Raw genomic sequence first — 21,617 nt, forward strand, 5'->3', positions numbered from 1 at the left:
AGTTTCTGTGTCCCTTCCATCAGTAATGACTTTATAAAAGGAGAAGGCAGTGTCTTTGTTATCTACTTTTTAAATTGCTGATGAAAAGCGACATTCATTCCTCAATATTAAATTTTGTAAGGTTTCAAGCCTTCAGGTAAAAACAAAACCTATGCATGCTTCCTGAGAAGCTGAAAATGAATCCTTCTTTTAAAACTTAATTTAAATAGAAAACAAATGTCTCCAGGCACAGTGCAGTGACTATAGACCCCTCAGTTTCTGTGGGTTCACAAGGACCAAGATGACTACTATCAGAAAAGCATTCACACTTGGGATATTTATACGAGGGACTTTTTTTTTTATATAACGCTATTTCTGACTAGAAAGCCTATCATATGGACTTCGTTTCAGGGATTATTAAGGGTACAGAAGTAAACTGTTCCTTTCAAAAGGCCCAGTATCAAAAGAAGTCTTACCACAGGAAACAAGGCAAATTTCTGAAGAAAGTCCTGAGATTCATACTGATCAAAGTCACCAAAATCAGCTATATAGAATGATAAATATTCACGTTAATTATATTTAAATTGCATTGCAAAATATGCACAACAAAATTCAATACAGTATATATAGATGGTATGCTTATCTTTCAGAATCAAATTTTTTTTTTTTTTTTTTTGAGACAGAGTCTTGCTCTGTCACCAGGTGCCAGGCTGGAGTACAGTGGCGCAATCTCGGCTCACCGCAATCTCCACCTCCTGGGTTCAAGCAATTCTCCTGCCTCAGCCTCCCTAGTAGCTGGGACTACAGGTGCATGTCACCATGCCCAGCTAATTTTTGTATTTTTTATTAGAGATGGGGTTTCACCATGTTGGCCAGGATGGTCTTGATTTCTTGACCTCATGATCCGACCGCCTTGACCTCCCAAAGTGCTGGGATTACAGGCATGAGCCACCGCACCTGGCCCAGAATCAAATTTTTTATAGCTATAAAAAATATATTTTAAAAGTATCTTTTAAAAAATATTAATTAGGTAGATATGAGTCTTGGCTTGGAAAAATGCCTATGAATTAAATTTTTTAAAAGTTCCAGGCTATATATAATACGATCTCATTTTTATAGTTAAAATGCAAACAAAACCTACCCTGCCATCATATATGCTTATGTACAGAAAAATGTCAAGGAGAAACCAAATTGTCAACAGTAGGATGACCTCTGGGGAATGCACTTAGACCACCTGAATATATTAGAGCAAGATATATTTGTTTTGAAATTTTTAATGTTTTTAAAAAATTGACAATTCAGCAAAATGCTCATAAAAAAGTAATTCTTAAAGCCAAAAATGATACTTAAGAAAATCCATTGCTTATAGCCATTACTGGAAACAAAGAAAAAAGAAAGAAAATCCAAAGTACCTTGAAAACAAATGTGGCTCCATATGCATCATGCATTTGTTTAAAAATGATATATGTCTCCATGCCTGCTAATAGCTGAAGGAATTTGATTAATAATTCTTCTGATTATTAATCATTCCCAAGGCTAAATGCCAGTTATTGTTTGAAATAATGCCTCATCAGGAATCTTCCTGGCCAGGCCCAGTGTCTCACACCTATAATCCCAGCACTTCAGGAAGCCAAGGAGGGAGCATAGCTTGAGCCCAGGAGTCTTAAGACTAGCCTAGGCAACACAGCAAGACCCTATCTCTACAAAAAAAAAAACACTTAAAAATTTGCTAGGCATGGTAGCACACAGCTGTAGTCATAGTTACTTGGGAGGCTCATGTGGGAGGAGTGCTTGAGCCAAGTAGGTTGCGGCTGCAGTGCGCCACGATCACATCACTGCACTCCAGCCTGGACCACAGAGCAAGACTCAGTCTCAAAAAAATAAAATAAATAAGAAGAACTTATTCATATAACCGAACACCACCTGTTCCCCAAAAACCTATTGAAATAAATAAATAAAAAGAAACCAAACAAATGAAACGTACTTAAACTATAAGTGAATATAACCTCATCAAACTCACTGTCTGGCACTTCTTAAAATATTACCTATTAGCAGATAAAGTCTTTGAACTAGATGAATACATAGCATAGTATTAATAAATATATACATATATAGTCATATGTCACTTAATGATGAGAATATGTTGAAAAATGCATCATTAGATTTTGTCACTGTGCAAACATCAGCGTATACTTACACAAAGCTAGGTGGTGTAGCCTACTACACACCTAGGCTACACTGTATAGCCTATTGCTCCTCCTAGGCTACAAGCCTAAACAGCATGTTACTGTACTGAATACTGTAGGCAATTGTAACACAATGGTATTTGTGTATCCAAACAGAAAAGGTACACTGCAAATACAGTGTTATAATTTTATGGGACCACTGTCCTATATGAGGTCTTTTGTTGGCTGAAATGTCATTCGGCATGTGATTGTATGTATGTGTACGTATACACATATATACATACATCTACTCATTGTACTGTTTGCTCTGTTGACATATAACATGATTAACTTCCAGAAGTCTCACATTTCATTCAGGTATTCCAAGTTCATCCTTTTCCAAAAGGAAGCCCCTTTGATAACAGAGTATTTCACCAATATGTAAGCACTACTAAAAATGTAAATAGTCAGTTAACTTAAAAATCCCTTGCTACTTTGTTGCAACACATTTTAATCTGCTAGAATATTTCATTATGAATTTCTTATTTATTCTTATTTACCTTGAACAGCTAAGCCTGCTAGCTGAATTGCTTGTTCTAAGGTACAAGGAATACTTCCTTCTAAGATATCTTTCTTCAGTTGCAGATAATACTGATACCTATAAAAAAATGTCAGTTTTATAAGGTCAATGTCAGTATTATCTCCAATTCAGACACAATACATTTAACCATACTTTGGTAGAGAAGCAAAAACCAGTAAAGTAAAACCTTAATCCCACATGGTTTCTTTTTGTTTTTTTTTTTTTTTTAGATAGGGTCTCCCTTTGATGCCCAGGCTTGATGCAGTGCCATGATCAAAGCTCACTGTAGCCTCAACCTCCCTAAGTGATCCTCTCACCTCAACCTCCTGAGTAGCTGGGACTATAGGCACATACCACTATGCCTGGCTAATTTCTCTATTTTTTTGTAGAGATGGAGTTCCACCATGTTGCCCAGGCTAGTCTTGAACTCCTGGGCTCAAGCAATCCTAGTGCTTGGATTCAAAATGCTGGGACTACAGGCATGAACCACCATGCAGAGCCCCCAGATGGTTTCAAATAAGGATGAAGAAGTCCTCAACCATATGACACTTAAAGACACACTTTAATCAATCTAATGAGTTACTTAGCCCAGATAATAGTTATTTCAAAACTAAAACAATCCTGTAAGACAATTAGTCATCTGTTTCATGCCCTGTAAAATAGTCCCTACAATTTCTTTTTAGTTGGAGAAATGGAAAGCCAATGGCCAATCTTTATTTTTAAAACTCTGACTAGTGCCAGGCGCGGTGGTTTACACCTGTAATCCCAGCACTTTGGGAGGCCAAGGTGGGTGGATCACGAGGGTCAAGAGATTGAGACCATCCTGGTCAACATGGTGAAACCCCATCCCTACTAAAAATACAAAAAATTAGCTGGGCACGGTGGCACGTTCCTGTAGTCCCAGCTACTCAGGAGGCTGAGGGAGGAGAATTGCCTGAACCCAGGAGGCAGAGGTTGCGGTGAGCCGAGGTGGCGCCATGGCACTCCAGCCTGGGTAACAAGAGCGAAATTCCATCTCAAACAAACAAACAAACAACAAAGAAAACCCTCTGACTAGTAACTTGGTAAATAAGACTGTGCTTATCTTGTTTGGTGAAAGTTCCCTGGCACTGGAAAGTAAAGCCAGAGAAAAATGGTTTCTGATATTTCAGAACAGGCTGATATTAAAATATTTCTAATGAAATCCCCCAAAACAGCTGTTAATAGGCTTTCTTAATATATGGCAGTGTGGGTTTACTTCTGTTTACCACCCTGTTTCTACTTTCAATATGTAGGTCTCTAGTTACCAGAACAAGCTTTAGAGTCAAGCAGACCTGAACTCTCCAACATAGTATTCTGCATGAACTTGGGCAACTCTTAATCTGTGGGTTTAAACTCTAACACCAGTAAAATGAGGGTACCATCACCCCTTCACAGGACTCAACATATTCGAATAATAATATATGTAAAGGACTAAAAGCACAGCCCGCAAACAGCAGCTGTATCAATGATGTACTTGAAGCCACTCACTTCTCCACTTTCACAAGGCTTTAGAGTGAAGATTTACTACTTCCTTTTATTCATTCACTAAACAGGCAATTTCTGGGGTCTACTATGTGTTCAGCATTATTCTAGATGCTGGGAATACAGTGCTAAACAGAGATCATGGACACTCTGTCAGCACAGTCTATGGAGCCATCTGGAATCCAAAATGTCCTCCATACTTGGTGCCTGTGAAGTGCAGCCCAGTTATAGTTCACATTTGAATTCCTCTGAGAGCCCACTCCTTTAATCATTTCATATGAGTCTTTATCATCCTATTTCAGCCACAGGCATGTAAACCTCTGTTCTTTATTACCAAAGAACCTTACCAAAAATTATCCATTCAATTAAGAACCAGCCTTTCCACTTCCACCTGCTAATAGCCAAACCCATGGATTTCTCCCTATTAGCTAATGGGATGCTGGTAGTTCTAGGATCCATCAAAGAGAAAAACTTGAAATTTTCTATAAGGCAGCTCCTTTCAAATGCTGGCCTGAGGGAGAACGTGTTAAGGAAGTCTATCTATTGAACATGCTGTTCACAGATTTCATTCTAAATATTCTAGGCCTTTTCCTTAAATCAAAAACACGAGAAAGGGCCAGGTGCAGTGGCTCATGCCTGTAATCCCAGTACTTTGGGAGGCCAACGCGGGTGGATCACTTCAGGTCAGGAGTTAGAGATCAGGCTGACCAACATGGCGAAACACTGTTTCTACTAAAAATACAAAAATTAGCCAGGCATGGTGACACATGGCTGTAGTCCCAGCTACTTGGGAATCTGAAGTAGGAGAATCGCTTGAACCCAGGAAGCGGAGGTTGCATTGAGCCGAGATGGTGCCATTGCATTCCAGCTTGGGTGTGGCAACGAGACTCCATCTCAAAAAAATAAAAAATTTTTAAAAAGACATGTAAAAGCAACATACCTGGACCCAATTAATGTAGCCTTCCACAAAAACATTTTTTTGCCTTACATTACACTGTTATGAGAATTGATTCTTCCATATTTGCTCTAACTTATTCATTTCTGGTTCAATGTCTTAAATAAAATCGCACCTGAAAGTTTCTGTTTAAATGATATACCAGGAAAATGTGTCATGCTTGCAAACAGGTATGCTTCTTTGTGTCACATAATGAATGATGGAACTCATATTTCTTCTTTTGTTTTGACTGCCATTAAGCTCAGAGCTAAAATCCAGGCATAGTCACACTCATTATTATCTCTCTTCATTGCTTTCTCCACTATTTAAAATAGTTACCTTTCAGTGATGAAGAGCTGGAGCTCACTGGTTAAGCAACATACTCAAATCTACAATGCTAGGCTGAGCTGGAGTTTGAATCCCCAGGTCTGAATGACCCCAAAGATCATGTTCTTAACCGTGACAAACCTATAGACATTGTGCCACCTGCAAGTACTTCAGTAGGTATTCCTAAAAGGTAAGCTTTATTTTAAAAACATAGCTACATTTCTATCACACCCAAAAAATGAACATCTTCATACTACCCAATACCTGATTCATGAACAATTTTCATGATCACCTCAAAAATGCATTTTTACAGTTTTCTTAAATTAGAATCCAAACAAGGTCTACAGATTACATTTGATGGGTATTTCAAAATCTCTCTTGATATAAAAATAAAAAATTTTATTCCCTTTTGTTTTCATGTTATTTATTAGCAGAAATGGAGCCACTTGTTACACAGAATTTCCTACCTTCTAGACTTTTCTGATTGTAGTCTCATGGAGTCATTTGGCAAGTTTACATGTTCAATTTTTCCTGAAAACTAATCATTAGATGTAGAGCAGCACTATCTAATAGAACATTCTGTCGTGATAGAAATGATCTATATCTGCACTGCCCAATATAGTAACCATTAGCCACATGTGGCTATTCAGTACTTGAAATGTGGCTAGTGCAAGAAAATTCTTAATTGTATTAATTTTAATTAACTAAAAATAGCCACATGTAACTAACGACTACCTTATCGAACAGCGCAGACTAGAGGCTTGCTTTGATACAAGTTCATTTTAGTCATTTTCATTGGTGATGCCTGTACTTCCTGATGCATTACATCAGAAGAAATGGTATTTGGTTGTCCCACTTACAGTGATGCTGACATTGCCCACTGAGTTCAGATGATGCCAGCCTGTTTCTTTTACCCAAAGGTTTTAGCTGATATCAAGGATGCTTATCTAGACACATTATTACATTAAAAAATGAAAATGGTGATTCTTCTATTTCACAATTTCTCCTGTATTTATTAGCTGTGATTCTTCTATAAAGATCATTTCTTTAACAAATATTTGGTTACCTCTTTAAACAGTCTATAAAGAAAAGACAGGATGAATTTAATGCCATTCAGAATAATGAATTGGTATTCTAGCAAGTTTCAAAGGTGACCAATAAGGTTTTTTCTTTGAACGTATTATGAACGTGTGAATTTTAAAAGATATTTGATGTGTTTTAATCCATGCAGTTGTATTTTTTGTTTTGTTTTGTTTTGTTTGAGACGGGGTCTCACTCTGTCACCTGGGCCATGTTCAAGGTATTCTCCTGCCTCAGCCTCCTGAGTAGCTGGGATTACCGGCATGCACCATCATGCCTGGCTAATTTTTGTAGTTTTAGTAGAGATGGGAGTTTCACCATGTTAGCCAGGCTGGTCTCAAACTCCTGACATCAAGTGATCCACCCACCTTGGCCTCCCAAAGTGCTGGGATTACAGGTGTGAGCCACCATGCCTGGCCCACTTGTATTCTTTCTGATGGTCAAAATTTCCAAGCTTTGCACAGTGGCAGTATCATAGCCAATGAGGTTTATCCAAGGCACAATTAATGATCATTGAAACAAGATTTCCTCTTTTGCAAGTAAAAACTCCAGGCACCAGAGTGTTTGCTCTCTCTGCCATGTGAGGACCCAGTCAGAAGTTCTGCAAGCCAGGAAGGGAGCCCTCATGAGACCTCAACCATGCTCAAATCTCCCAACAGAAAACAGGTCAGCTGTTTAAGCTACCCAGGCTATAATATTTTGTTATGGCAGCCCATGCTAAGGTATATTCGCAGGTCGTTTTTGCTGGATATATAATCATTGCCAAATATTTCCTTCCTTTCCTTGAGGATGTTAAACGTTACTTTTTTGTCTGTTGGCATGAAGCATTTTTCCAGAAGTCTGATACCAATCTTATGTTCTTCATTTTATGAGTAATAGAGTTTTGGTCTGGATGCTCAATTTCCAGTGACTTTGCCGAATGTGTTGGCACTGATTTTTCTGAACTGACCGTCCCAGGTACACAGTAGACCTTTTCAACATATAGCGTCAAGTCATCTTCCTTTCAAGAAAGTTTTTAGAATGTGTTATAGATAGAATATAGAATTTGTTATATCGTTTTTAAGAATTTGTTCTTTGCCAATGTTTTGCCTTAGATCACACTGTCAGAAGAATGTTTTGGCTCCTTCCTTTAGGGAATCCTATTACATCTGCTTTTTAACTTGTCTTCTATACTTTTATCGTTTCTATCATTTCAAAATTTCTAATTGTTTTGACAGCTATTTTCATATTCACCTGTTACAAGACAAATTATTCCCAAACTTTTCTAATTCAGATTTAAATGGTTCTTTCACATCATCTGTTATTTTCTTAATTTTCTTTAGTTCATTTTGTAGTCTCAAGTACCAGTTTTCTACTGCTTTGTGGTCACATTTTCTATTAAGTCTGTACTTTCTGAAAGCATATTATTCAGTCTGTTGTTCTCCCCATTTGTTTTCTTGCAATATCTTTGAGTGGGATTTTTTAGAACACCATTTCTGAGGTATAATTGGCATACAAATAAGCTGTTGAAATTTCAAGTGTACAGTTTTGACACACGCATGTATCCATGAAACCATCACTACAAGATGAGGAACACACTGACCACCTGCAAAAGTTTCCTTGCACCCTGCACAATCTCTCTCTCCTATTCCTCCCTGCTTCCTAGGAAACCACTCATCTGCTTTCTGTCTATGGAAGACAGACAGACTCTGGATATCTTGGACCAAGAGGTAACCTAGAGCATGGAAAGGACGCACTGAGGATGCTGGAGCAGTGAGAGAAATTCGAGCAATCGTCACTGAAGACTCCATGGAGCTGGCAGACAAGCTCTGCAAAGCTGACTTCTGAACTTCTCTCACAGAAGTCAATGATATTTAGGGTTCTGTGTTATATATACCTATACTTAGTCCTTATTGATACAACTTCTCTATCAGGCTTTCCTATACCAAATCAATGAGCAATCCTATTGATTGAATCTAATAGGCCCATTCTCTCTCAACCCAGCTAATGCCTTTCTGTTCAGTTCTATGTTGTAAACCAATGCCTAGATTACAGCACAGGCATTCCTAAACTGGTCTCCCTCCCATAGCCTCGTCATCTCTGATCTACCTTCTACGATGGGTGATCTTTGTAAAATATAAATTTAATGATTCCATTAAAATTTGAAAATGTCTTCCTCATTGTACTATGACTTTATTGCTAATGCCTATTTTTTAAACCTCCTCTCTAGTTAATACCTGAAACTTCCTGAAGACCTGTAGTCATTTTCAATTGCAAAAGCTATTCCCTCTAGAACATTTCTAAAGTCAATTTAAAAGTCAGTCTCTTTACCTTTCTTGTTCAAGTTCCCCTTGCCCCACCCCTAGGAATCCATGGCTTTAATTAAAGCATTTATTATCATAGAATGCTGTAACTATTTATATGAACCGCCAATTCCACCAGACTGCAAACAACTCCTCCAGAATAGGATTTCAAAGCGTATTCACCGCCCACTCTATTCAACACAGTTCTTAGATCTTATCTTCAGTAAATGTTTAAATGAGGTAAAGTGATCAGTTCAGGCTTTTCCTTCTGGCTTCCACTTTTCTCTTCAGTATTTTATATTATATTTTATATTATCTTAGACTTTGACAGTCAGTTTGTGTTTATCCCTACCGCTGGATCCTTCCTGCTTCAACTTTCCATTCTCTCCTAATAATTAACTGGCAGACTCAAACAGCACTCCCCGAACATGGGACAGTACCAGGTTCTTACTATCTGCAAGGCACTGTGTAAGATATCATTAAGTAAAGCTAAAGAAAACATGGACTAAAACCTAGGAAAAAGATATATGCGCAATTGTAATAAGAGGCTATGACAATTACCACCTTAACACAAGTAGAATCAAATTCTAGGTCATAAGGCAAAACTCACTCTATCCTGGGGTCATACATGCTTCATGGAGGAGGTACCTTCTAAGAACCACAATTCAGGAGGCAAACAGGATTCCAGTAAACAAATGTGAGAGAAAGATCTAGGATCAAAGATGAAAGGGCATGCGGCATGTTCTGGGTCCTTGAAGTAGCACAGCTTCACTCAAAAGTAACATTAAATAGGATTAAAAAGATAAGGTAGTGATAGGATTCAGAGAACTCTGAAAGGCAGGCTCAAGAATTCAAATTTTATTCCTTTTTTTGTATGCTTTCAGGGGGAAAAAGAGTAAGAAATCTTAGTTCCTCTATTCTGCTCCTTAATATCATCTTCCCATTCTGCTTTTGTCCCTATTAAGTGCACCTACTGGCCAAAATCTCCTGATCTTAAATACTTCCCTCCCTCTCCTCTATACTCCCTCCCCAGCCTGTCTACAGAGTATAGCTAGAGGCAGAGCAGCACTCCAGGAGCCTTTCTGCACATTTCCTTGAGGAAGGAACACAGATTTTGGGACTAATTTTTTAAAAATCTCTTCTCTCCTTCCCTCATTACAAAGAATCAGAAACAACAAAAACATTAAAGGTAACATCACTACAAGAAGAGTTCACAGCTAGGATAAATACATCATTTTTCTCTTTAATGATTCCTTTGTGCCTAGTGAACCTGTAAGTTACCTAACTTGCAGTAAAACACTCTGACATGCCACATGAGAACCTCTTTGTAATAACCGTGGCTAAAAATATGGGGCGAGAGGGCAAAGTTTCAAGCTTATCTTCTGACTTGAACCTTAGTTTCACTTTTTACATCTCGCTAGATTATTTCCTAAAAACAAACAGCATGTAATTTCTCACCTGGTAATCTCCTGCTGCAACTGAGAAACTGAAGGCACATAAAACACCACTCCAAAATAGACGGTAGGTTCCAATGCATATTTATCCAGCTGCTTCTTTAAAGGTTTTTCCAAATCTACCCACCGGCGCTGATTTTGCTTGTTGTAGTACCAGAGGCTGAAGTAAGTGACCTGAAAAGACAGAAGGTCACTGAAGGAGGCAGTTACATACAAAAGGATTTCAATGACTTCAGTCCCACTAATCCATGACCTGGGACTAAGTGACAGCAGGCTCCTATTGCCTCTCTTCTCAGAGAGGAACAACAGCAAAAATGGGAGGGAAAAAAAGGAGGTAAGACATATCTGTAACTAGCTACTCATATTCAGGAAACAGAGGCAAAAAGTCAATTGCACTTGCATATCATTTATTAAACTCTGCACCAAAAAAAAAAAAAAAGCATTCATAACCTAGACACTGGAATGTAGCGGGTGCTACTCAATTTTACATGCAGGTTTTAACAACAACAACCAAAATACAGAAGAATATTATCCTTCATTTTTCAATTACTTAAAAACTAAATTTATCTACCTACCTATCTATATCTATATCTATATCTATATATATAGATAGATAGATATTTTTTTTTAAGATGGAGTCTTGCTCTGTTGCCCAGGCTGAAGTACAGTGGTACAATCTCAGCTCACTGCAACCTCCACCGCCCAGGTTCAAGCCACTCTCCTGCGTCAGCCTCCAGAGCAGCCAAGATTACAGTGTGCACCACCATATCCAGCTAGTTTTTTGTAATTTTAGTAGAGACATGGTTTTACCAGGTTGGTCAAGCTGGTCTAGAACTCCTGATCTCAGTTGATCTGCCCACCTTGGCCTCCCAAAGTGCTGGGACTACAAGCATGACCACACCCAGCCTCATAATTAATATTTTTAAATAATCATAACTCAGGCTCTACCCAGTGGACTTCTGAGTAAATAGTGTTGAAGCAATTTTTCACTACTTTTAGTTTTGGTTTCTACAAAAAACATTATTTCATGTAAGTACTATGAATTCTAGTATTCAGATGCAAATGCAACTCTTCTTTACCCCTTTGTCCCCAAAATTTCATTAGATACAAATTTAAAACAATTTTAATGCTGTGGAGGGGAATGCTCTCTCTCTTTATACACACACACACACACACACACACACACACATATACACACACACAGTGTGTGAGAAAAGCTATGACAAATGCAATAAAATAATGTTGGTGTATTGCTCAGAAGTTTAAAGAAAATGCCCAGATGTCTTAGCATTTAGATCACGCTTGCTGTGTAATGAAACTGTTAAGGTAAATCAATACTAGCCCTGGGCCTGGTCAACCTGAAAAGGTATTAATGCACTTAGTAGTTGAAATGGCAGCCTCAAGCCACTGCTAATACTTGCCTCAAAATCTACCTACAGATCAAGACAATGGAAAATCAATGCTTTGTAGTTGTACACTCCAGAATCACACTGTCCCATCAGAACTTTGTGTGATGATGTCCAATAAAGTAGCCACTAGCCACATGTGGCTACTGAGCACTTGAAATGTGGTAGTGCCACTGAGGAGCTGTATTTTTAATATTATATAATTTTAATTGACTTAAATAGCTACAAGTATCTAGTGGCTACTATACTGGATAGTATAGATTTAAAGCAACAAGAAAACTGAGAAAAAATAGGCCATTTCTTTGACCTGCAACCCTCATTCAAATATAAAATAAAACTTTAATCTGTAAGGGAAAAGCTTATGCAAACATGCCCTCAACAGTCATTTTCTTATTTTTTTTAACAAGGTAAGAGCTATACCTTTAAGATTAGTTAATCAAACAAATTCAACAAGAGTGACGAATGTGCCCATTTTCCCCTAAATCCACAAATCTCTAGAATACTGCTGGACTTCAATAAATTCTGTTGAATGAAAAGAAGGAATATTCTCGTTTCTTAGTTGCCACTCAAGTCATCACACAAGAATGGAATATTTTGAACATTTCCTATGTACCAGCTTCTATTCCAAGAACTGTAGAGATATCATAGATTAACTCACCATCACTAATTTATGAAGTAGGTATTTTTATCTGTGTTAAATCCCAAAGCCAGTGTTTTCCCCAAGTATTGTCCCTGGACTACCTCTACCAGAATTACCTAGAGAGTTTCCTGGGCACTAAAAAGCTATTAATCTCCTAGGTAATTCTTGTGTCCCTTAAAGTTTGATAACTTTGCACTACACTACACTGCCCCTCCAAAGTTATGCAGGAGAAAGTTATATAAAACCTTATCTTTGGTGGGCGTGGTGGCTTGCACCTGGAATGCCAGCACTTTGGGAGGTGGAAGTGGGAGGAGTGCTTGAGCCCAGGAGCTTGAGACCAATCTGGGCAACATGGCGAAACACCGCCTTTACAAAAAATACAAGAAATTAGCCAGGAGTGATAGCATGCGCCTGTAATCTCACCTACTCGGCGGGCTGATCACTTGAACCCAGGAGGTACATAGAGGCTGCAGTGAGCTGAGATCGAACCACTGCACTTGAGCCTGGGTAACAAAGTAAGATCCTGTCTTAGAAAAAAAAAAAACCTTATCCTTGACAAGCTTCATGGAAATAAAACTTCTGAAACTCCAAGCATACTGTAATATATCTGAAAGGCCAAGTCCTATGGTTAATCATATTCTGAAGTTATATTTTTTAATGAATTGCTTATTATCTATAAGCACAGAATATGTACACACATTTATAGAAAACAAGTACTGTTCTTTTCTTCTTTTAAACTGCAACTTACAGAAAAGGAAAATCTGGCTTAATAGAAAGAGCTTGATGCTTATGTACAAAGTTCTGAGTTTGATTTCCAACAGTTACTTACTAGGTGTGAAATGGCAAAGTCAACCAGTCCAATTTGGTTTTCTCAAGTGTAAAATAAGGTAATACCACCCTCAAAATCTTATCATGAGGACTGGATAAGGGAAAACCATATAAGTACATTTTCCTATGAGAAAACCATCATATTTTATTTTTTTGAAAGAGAGTCTCACTCTATTACTCAGGCGGGAGTGTATTGGCTCACTCCTGCCTGCAGTGATCAAAGCTCACTGCAACTTTGAACTCCCAGGCTCAAGTGATCCTTCTGCCCCAACCTCCTAAGTAACTAGACTACAAGTGCATGCCAACACACCAGGCTAATTTATTTTCCTTTTTTTAGTCAAGACAGGGTCTCACTATGTTGCCCAGGCTGGTCTTAAACTCCTGGCTTCAAGTGGTCCTTCCGTCTCAGCCTCCCAAAGTGCTGGGATGACAGGAGTGTACCACCATGCCAGCCTGAAAACCACTATATTTTTTTTAAATATTATTTCGTTTCACCCATTCTCCCCACCATGAACAAAATCATTTATTGACTGTGTCCCTCAAAAGACTTTCTAAATTATCTACATGTATTTGATTACAACAAAAACCATTTCTGTTACTACGTCTGGTTTTTGTTCCATCTTAGAATACAAGTTTGGGGCTGAATGTACCACATTTGGTCTATAATGTATATCACTACTGTGCACTTTAATTCCACAAACATTTATTTCTGCCAGATTAGGAATCCTTTAGGATCTAAAACTGTTTTGGTCGTTAACAGTATGTCGTCATTTTTAACCAAAATGAAAATGTCAAAAATACCCTTTGAACAAATTGACTTTCCCTCTAAATACTAGACTGTTTCAAATACAAAAATAGAATTATAAAAGTTTAAGTTTATTGTATAATTTGTGGTTGTACCTTTTGTGAATGGGCTGTGATAGAATTAAAAGAAAATAACACTGAACAGTCTGCTAGCATTCTTTTAAAAAACACATTCTGAAAGGAAAACTTAAAATGTGCTAAGTATATCAGTGTATCTATTACTCATAAGACATGAATTAGAAAATCAAATAGAACTGGACAAATACATTTGTTGACATTGCATCATAATTAGCTTTTCACAAATTATATACCATAGAAGAGAGTAGCAAAAACTTTATCTAATGGTACAAAAAGCTGAAAAGAATGGTGGGCTTAAACCGGGCATGGTGGATCACTCCTGTAATCCCAGCACTTTGGGAGGCAGAGGCCAGTGGATCAATTGAAGTCAGGAGTCTGAGACAGGCCTGGCCAACATGGTGAAACCCCATCCCTACTAAAAATACAAAAAAATTAGCCAGGTATGATGGTGGTAGGTGCCTGTAATCCCAGCTACTCAGGAGGCTGAGACAAGAGAATCGCTTGAACCCAGGAGGCAGAAGTGAGCTGAGATCGTGCCACTGCACTCCAGCCTGGGTAACAGAGCAAGACTGTCTCAAAAAAAGGAATGGTAGGCTAAGTAAATTCTTTGTTGGTGAGCACTTTTAAATGAAGAAGTCTAAGATTTGGGACATCTGAACATTGACTTTGTAGCTTGTCAAGGAAAGACTGTTTACATAACTTTCTTGTGCATAACTATTGCAGTTAAATTATTTGCTTTGGGACCTGCCCCAGTGTTCAAGTTCTATCTTAAGACATGATGAAAGCTAGCCAAAAACCAAATTTATATCTTGTTAAATACCTCCTAGAAGGTATTATATTTCTAAAATTGCTGCTAGAAATGTTTATATACATATGGGTAACTAAAGTATCATAACATAATCCTTGGATTGAATGCTCTCTTAGAATTTCTACACATAATCAGCTTTGCGCAGTGGCAGTATCATAGCCAATGAGGTTTATCCGAGGTGCAATTATTGCTAATTGAAAACTTTTCCCAATACCCCGCCATGACGACTTGAAATATAGTTGGTGTTGGCAATTTTTGGCAGTATCTACGGAGACTGAATCATAAAGAAAAAAAAAAGAATTCCTACACATAATCAAGTTCCATGAGATTTTATGACTATAATATTGTCTGTTTCTAAAATAGGTAGGTAGAGTTTGAGCAACAAAATATTGTGATTAAGAGCCGGGCGCGGTGGCTCACGCCTGTAATCCTAGCACTTTGAGAGGCTTAGGTGGGTGGATCACCTGAGGTCAGGAGTTCAAGACCAGCCTGGCCATCATGGTGAAACCCCATCTTAAAAAAAAAATATATATATATATATATATATATATTTATATATACACATAGAGAGAGAGAGAGAGATATTAAATTCTCATCAGGCAAAGATTTTTCCTGGGTAAGACCTTTTTTTTTGGCTCGTCTTGAATAACAACCTTAAGAATCTGAATAATTAGCTTTCCAAAATAATTTAAAATCCATTCAAAAAACAAACAAGGTGGGGGGGTGAGCACAAAAATCAAGGAAAAGAGAGAACACTTTCTAACTGAATCTATAGGCCAGCATCACCCTAATACCAAAGCCAGACAAAAGATAACAACAAGAAAACTATAGACAGACATCCCTTATAAATACAGATGCAAAAGTCCTAAGCAAATATTAACTAACTGAGTCTAATAATACATTAAAAGGATTATATACCATGACTAACTAGGATTCATCCCAGGACTGCAAGGGTGGTAAAACATACCCAAAAAATCTTATACCGTATTACTAAGACAAAAGAAAAAACAACACACATGATCATCTCAATTGATGCAGAAAAAGCATTTGACAAAATCCAACATCCTTAATGATAAAAACACCTAGAAAACTAGGAAGAGAAGAACAGAGAAGAGCTTCTCAACATGACAGTGAGCATTTAGGAAAAGCTCACAGCTAATATCATACTCCATAATGAAAGACTAAAAGCTTTCCCCAGAAGATCAGTAACAAGACAAGGATCCCCATGTTCACCACTGCCATTTGACATTGTACTGAAAGTTCTAACGAGAGCAATTAGACAAAAAAAAAAAAAAAGACATCTAAACTGGAAAGAAGTAGTAAAACTATCTCTATGCACAGATTATATAATTATACATAGAAAATCCTACCAATCCACTCCCCCACCCTGCCGCGCGCACACACACACGAACACACTTACTCAAGGTAATAAATTTAGTGGAGTTTGCAGGGTACAAGGTCAACATAGAAAAATCAGTAGTGATTCTATGTAACACCAATGTACATGTCAAAAAAAGAAGTTGATAAAACAGTTCCATTTATAGTAATATCCCAAAGAATAAAATATGTAGGAATAAATTTGACCAAGAAGGTAAAAAGCATACACTGAATACAACTAAACAGTGCTAAAAGAAATTAAGGAAAATCTAAATAAATTGAAAGATATCTCATGTTCATAGATTGAAAGATTTAATATTGTTAAGGTGTAGTACTACCCAAAGTAATCTTCAGATTCAAATGCGTTACCTATCACAATCCCAATATGCTTTTTCACAGAGATGAAAAGCCAATCCTCAAATTCATATGGGTCTACAAGGGGTTCCAAATAGCCAAAACAATACTGAAAAAGGTTAACAAAGTTGGAGGACTCACACTTCCTTGTTTCAAAACTTATTACAAGGCTATAGTAATCAAAACAGTGCGGTACTGGCATAAGAAGAGACTTAGACAAATAGAACAGAGTCCAGAAATGAAACTATATACCTACAGTCAAGTGATTTTAAATACAGGTACCAAGACTAGTTAGTGGGGAAAAGAACACTTTTTTCAACAAATGGTGCTAGAACAACTGAAGATCCACATGCAAAAGAAAGAAGCTGGATCCCTACTCCATACCATATAAAAAATTAACTAAATGTAAGAAGTGGCCCATAGAATACTTAGAAGAAAACATTAGGGTAAATCTCTGTGATCTTGAATTTTGGAATGAATGCTTGAATATTACACCAGAAACATGAGCAACAAAGGAAAAAACAGATAAACCTATTTCAAAATTACAAAACTTGCTGGGCACAGTGGCTCATGCCTGTAATCCTAGCATTTTGGGAGTCCAAAGTGGGAGAAGCTTGAGGCCAAGAGTTCGAGACCAGCCTGGGCAACAAAGTGAGACCTGTCTCTACAAAAAATGTTAAAGTTAGCTGGGCATGGTGGCACACTCCTGTAGTCCCTGCTACTTAAGAGGCTAAATTGGAAGGATCACTTGGGCCCAGAAGACCAAGGCTTCAGTGAGCTATAATTACACCACTGCATACCAGCCTGAGTGACAGAGCAAGACCCTCTTTTAAAAAAAAACAAAATTTAGAACATTTTTGCAAAAAAAAAAAATGTCAGGCCAGGCATGGTCACTCACAGCTGTAAACCTAACATTTTGGGTAGCTGAGGCAGGAGGACTGCTTGAGCTCAAGCAGATTGACCAGAAGTTTAAGTCAATCCTGGACAACATAGTGAGACCTTGCCTCTATAATAGAATAAAATTAGCTGAGTATGGTGGCACACACCTATAGTCCCAGTTACTTGAGTGGCTGAGGTGGGAGGACCACTTAAAGCCCAACAGATCAAGGCTGCAGTGAGCCATGATTGTGCCACTGCACTTCAACATGGGTGACAGAGCAAGACCCTGTATCCAAAAAAGAAAAAAAAAAAACATATGAAGAAAGTAAAAAAACAACCTACCAAACAGGAGAAAATATTTGCAGATTATGTATCTGATAAAGGTCTACTATTTAGAATGTATAAAATAACTCTTACATACAAAAAGAAACCCAATTTTAAAATGAGCAAAGGACTTAGATTTTTTTTTTAAAAAAATATATGAATGGCCAACCAGCACATGAAAAGATGCTCAACATCATCAGTCATTAGGGAAATGCAACCCAGAACCATGATGAGATACCACTTCACACCAACTGGGATGGCTATAATTTAAAAAATAGGAAGTAAGCATTGGTGAGGAGAAATTGGAACCCTTACACATTGCTAGCAGGAGTAGAAAAATGGGTCAGCTGCTATGGAAAAGTTTGGTGGGTACTTAAAACACTAAATATAGAATCACCATATGATCCAGCAATTCCACTCCTAGGTACATACCCAAAAGAAATGAAAAACAGGTGCTCAAGCAAACACATGTATATGCATATGCACAGCAGCACTATCGGCAATAACCAAAAGATGGAAACAAGCCAAAAGTCCATCAATAGATGAATGGATAAACAAGCTTGTGGTGTACACATACAATGAATATTCAGCCATAAAATACAATGATGTACTGATACATCTGATATAACAATGTAGTTGAGTCCATTTTTGTATAAGAGATGAGGCTTCAGTTTCATACTGGATACATACTACAATGTGGGTGACATTCTAAAATATTATGCTAAGCAAAAGCAGCCAGAAGACAAAAGGTCAAATATTGTATAATCCTGTTTATACGAAATATCTAGAATAAATCCCACAAGTATGGTGGCTCACACCTGTAATCCCAAGGTACTGGGAGGCCAAGGTGGGAAAATAGCTTGAGGCCAGGAGTTCAAGACTAGAATATATAAATCCACAGAGACAGACAGAAAGTAAATTGGTGTTGCTAGAGGCAAGGAAGAATGGAGAATGACTGCTTAAGAGATATTAAGAATCTGCTTAAGAATTTCCTTTTGGGGTGATGGAAATGTTTTAGAACTAGATAGTATTTTAAACGTACTAAATGCCAGTGAGTTGTTTACTTAAAAACGGTTAGTTGTACATCACGTGAATTTCACCTGAGTAAAAAATGTTTTTAGAGATCAGAAATATTCATAATGAAAATCAAGTAAATAATTTATTTTTTTTACAATAATTTTTGGGGAACAGGTGGTATTTGGTTACATGAATAAGTTCTTCAGCAGTGATTCCTGAGATTTTGGTGCACCCATCACCTGAGCAGCGTACACTGTACCGAATGTGTACTTTTATCCCTTATCCCAGTCCCACCTTTCCCCCAGAACCCCCAAAGTCCGTTATATCATTCTCATGCCTTTGCATCCCCATAGCTTACCACCCACTTACAAGTGAGAACATATGATGTTTGGATTTCCATTCCTGAGTTACTTCACTTAAAATAATGGTCCCCAACTCCATCCAGGTTGCTGCAAATGTCATTACTTCATTCCCCAGTAGTATTCCATGCGTGCATGTGTGCACGTGTGTGTGTGTGTGTGTGTCTGTGTGTGTCACATTTTCCTTATCCACTCATTGGTTGATGGGCATTTAGGCTGGTTCCATATTTTTGCAATTGCAAATTGTGCTACTATAAACATGGGTGTGCAAATGTCTTTTTCATATAGTGACTTTTCCTCATGATAGATACCCAGTAGTGGGATTGCCAGATCAAATGGTAGTTCTCCTTTTAGTTCTCTAAGGAAGCACCACACTGTTTTCCATAGTGGTTGTACTAGTTTACATTCCCACCAGCAGTGTAAGTTTTCCATTCTCACCACATCTATACCAACATCTATTATTTTTTTATTTTTTGATTATGGCCATTAACGCAGGAGTAAGGCATATACCATTGTGGTTTGATTTGCATTTTCCTCATAATTAGTGATATTGAGCAGTTTTCCATATGTGTGCTGTCCATTTGTATATCCTCTTTTGATAACTGTCTATTCATGTCTTTAGACCATTTTTTGACGTGATTATTTGTGGGGGGGGGTTGTTGCTGTTTTTTCTTCTCACTGCTTTAAGTTCCTTGTAAATTCTGGATATTAGTCCTTTGTCAGACAGATAGTTTGCAAATATTTTCTCCCACTCTGTGGGCTGTCTGCTTACTTTGCTGACTACTTCTTTTGCTGTGCAGAAGCCTTTTTATTTAATGAAATATCATCTATTTATCTTCGCTTTTGTTGCATTTGCTTTTGGGTTCTTGGTCATGAACTCTGCCTACGCCAATGTCTAGAAAGGCTTTTCTGATGTTATCTAGAATTATAATAGTTTCAGGTGTTAGACTTAAGTATTTCGTCCCTCATAAGTCAATTTTTATATAAGGTAAGAAATGAGGATCCAGCTTCATTCTTCTCCGTGTGGCTTGTCAATTATCCCGACACCATTTGTTGAACAGGGTATCCTTTCTACACTGTATGTTTTTGTTTCCTCTGTCAAAGATCAGTTGGCTGTATGTATTTGGCTTTATTTCTGGGTTCTCCGTTCTGTTCCATTTATCGATGTGACTGTTTTTATCCAGTACCATGCTGTTTTGGTAACCACAGGCTTGTAGTCCAGTGAGGTCAGATACTGTGATGTTTCCAGATTTGTTCTTTTTACTTAGCCTTGCTTTGGCTATAGGGGCTCTTTTTTGGTTCCATATAAATTTCAGGATTTTGTTTTTCTAGTTCTGCGAAGAATGATGATAGTATTTTGATGGGAACTGCACTGATTTATATATTGCTTTTGGCAATATGGTCATTTTCACTATATTGATTCTACATGAGCAGGGGATGTGTTTCTATTCGTGTGCATCATCTATGATTTCTTTCAGCAGTGTTTTTAATTTTCCTTGTAGAGATTTTTCACCTCCTTGGTTAGGTATATTCCGAAGTATTTCATTTCTTTTTCCAGCTCTCATAAAAGAAGTTGAGTTCCTGATTTCATTCTGAGCTTCATCACTGTTGGTGTATAGCAGTGCTACTGATTTGTGTACATGAATTTTGCATCCTAAAACTTTACTGATTTGGTTTGGCTGTGTCCCCCCGAATCTCATCTTGAATTCCTATGTGTTTGTGGGAGGGACCCAGTGGGAGGTAACTGAATCACAGGGGCAGCTCCTTCTGGTAATAGTGAATAAGTCTCATGAGATCTGACAGTTTTAAAAATGAGAATTACCCTATACAAACTTTCTTCTCAACCTGTGGAACTTTAAGTCCATTAAACCTCTTTCTTTTGTAAATTGCCCATCTTGGTATGACGATCAGCAGCATGAAAGTGGACTAAAGCATTTACTGAATTCACTTATCAATCTAGGAGCTTTCTGGATGAGTCTTTGGGGTTTTCTAGGTTTATGTTCATATCATTGGTGAGTAGCGACAGTTTGACTTCCTCTTTACCAATTTGGATGCCCTTTCTTTCTTTCTCTTGTCTGATTGCCCTAGCTAGGACTTCCAGTACTATGTTGAATAGAAGTGATGAAAGTTGGCATCCTTGTCCTGTTCCAGTTTTCAGGGGGAATGCTTTCAACTTTTCCCCATTCAATGTAATGTTAGCTGTGGCTTTATCATAGATGGCTTTTACTACCTTAAGGTATGTCCCTTCTGTGCTGATTTTATTAAGGGTTTTAATCAGAAAGGGATACTGATTTTGTCAAATGCTTTTCTGCATCTATTAAGATCATCATATTGTTTTTAATTCTGTTTATGTGATTTATCACATTTACTAACTTACAGATACTAAACCAACCCTGCATCCCTGGTATGAAACCCACTTGATCATGGCGTATTATGTTT

At 37.7% G+C, this 21,617-nt stretch overlaps 1 protein-coding gene and 1 non-coding gene across 3 annotated transcripts in view; one reads left to right on the plus strand and one right to left on the minus strand.

Moving 5' to 3' along the window:
* Window positions 1-21,617, minus strand: part of PTPN21 (protein tyrosine phosphatase non-receptor type 21) — an 85,454-nt gene that overhangs the window by 37,368 nt on the left and 26,469 nt on the right. For both annotated transcript variants that reach the window (XM_035261233.3, XM_035261235.3), the window contains exons 3-5: window positions 10,309-10,478; window positions 2,705-2,802; window positions 456-523 (exon numbers count right to left, since the gene is read on the minus strand). In XM_035261233.3, the coding sequence (XP_035117124.1) occupies window positions 456-523; window positions 2,705-2,802; window positions 10,309-10,478 (336 nt within the window). The remainder of the gene's footprint in view (window positions 1-455; window positions 524-2,704; window positions 2,803-10,308; window positions 10,479-21,617) is intronic.
* LOC118145199 (U4 spliceosomal RNA) lies at window positions 15,002-15,142 on the plus strand. Its single transcript, XR_004730330.1, has one exon. It is a non-coding gene; the product is annotated as a U4 spliceosomal RNA (small nuclear RNA).

This window comes from Callithrix jacchus, chromosome 8 (assembly GCF_049354715.1).
Source record: "Callithrix jacchus isolate 240 chromosome 8, calJac240_pri, whole genome shotgun sequence".
In the NCBI taxonomy this organism is placed as follows: Eukaryota; Metazoa; Chordata; class Mammalia; order Primates; family Cebidae; genus Callithrix; species Callithrix jacchus.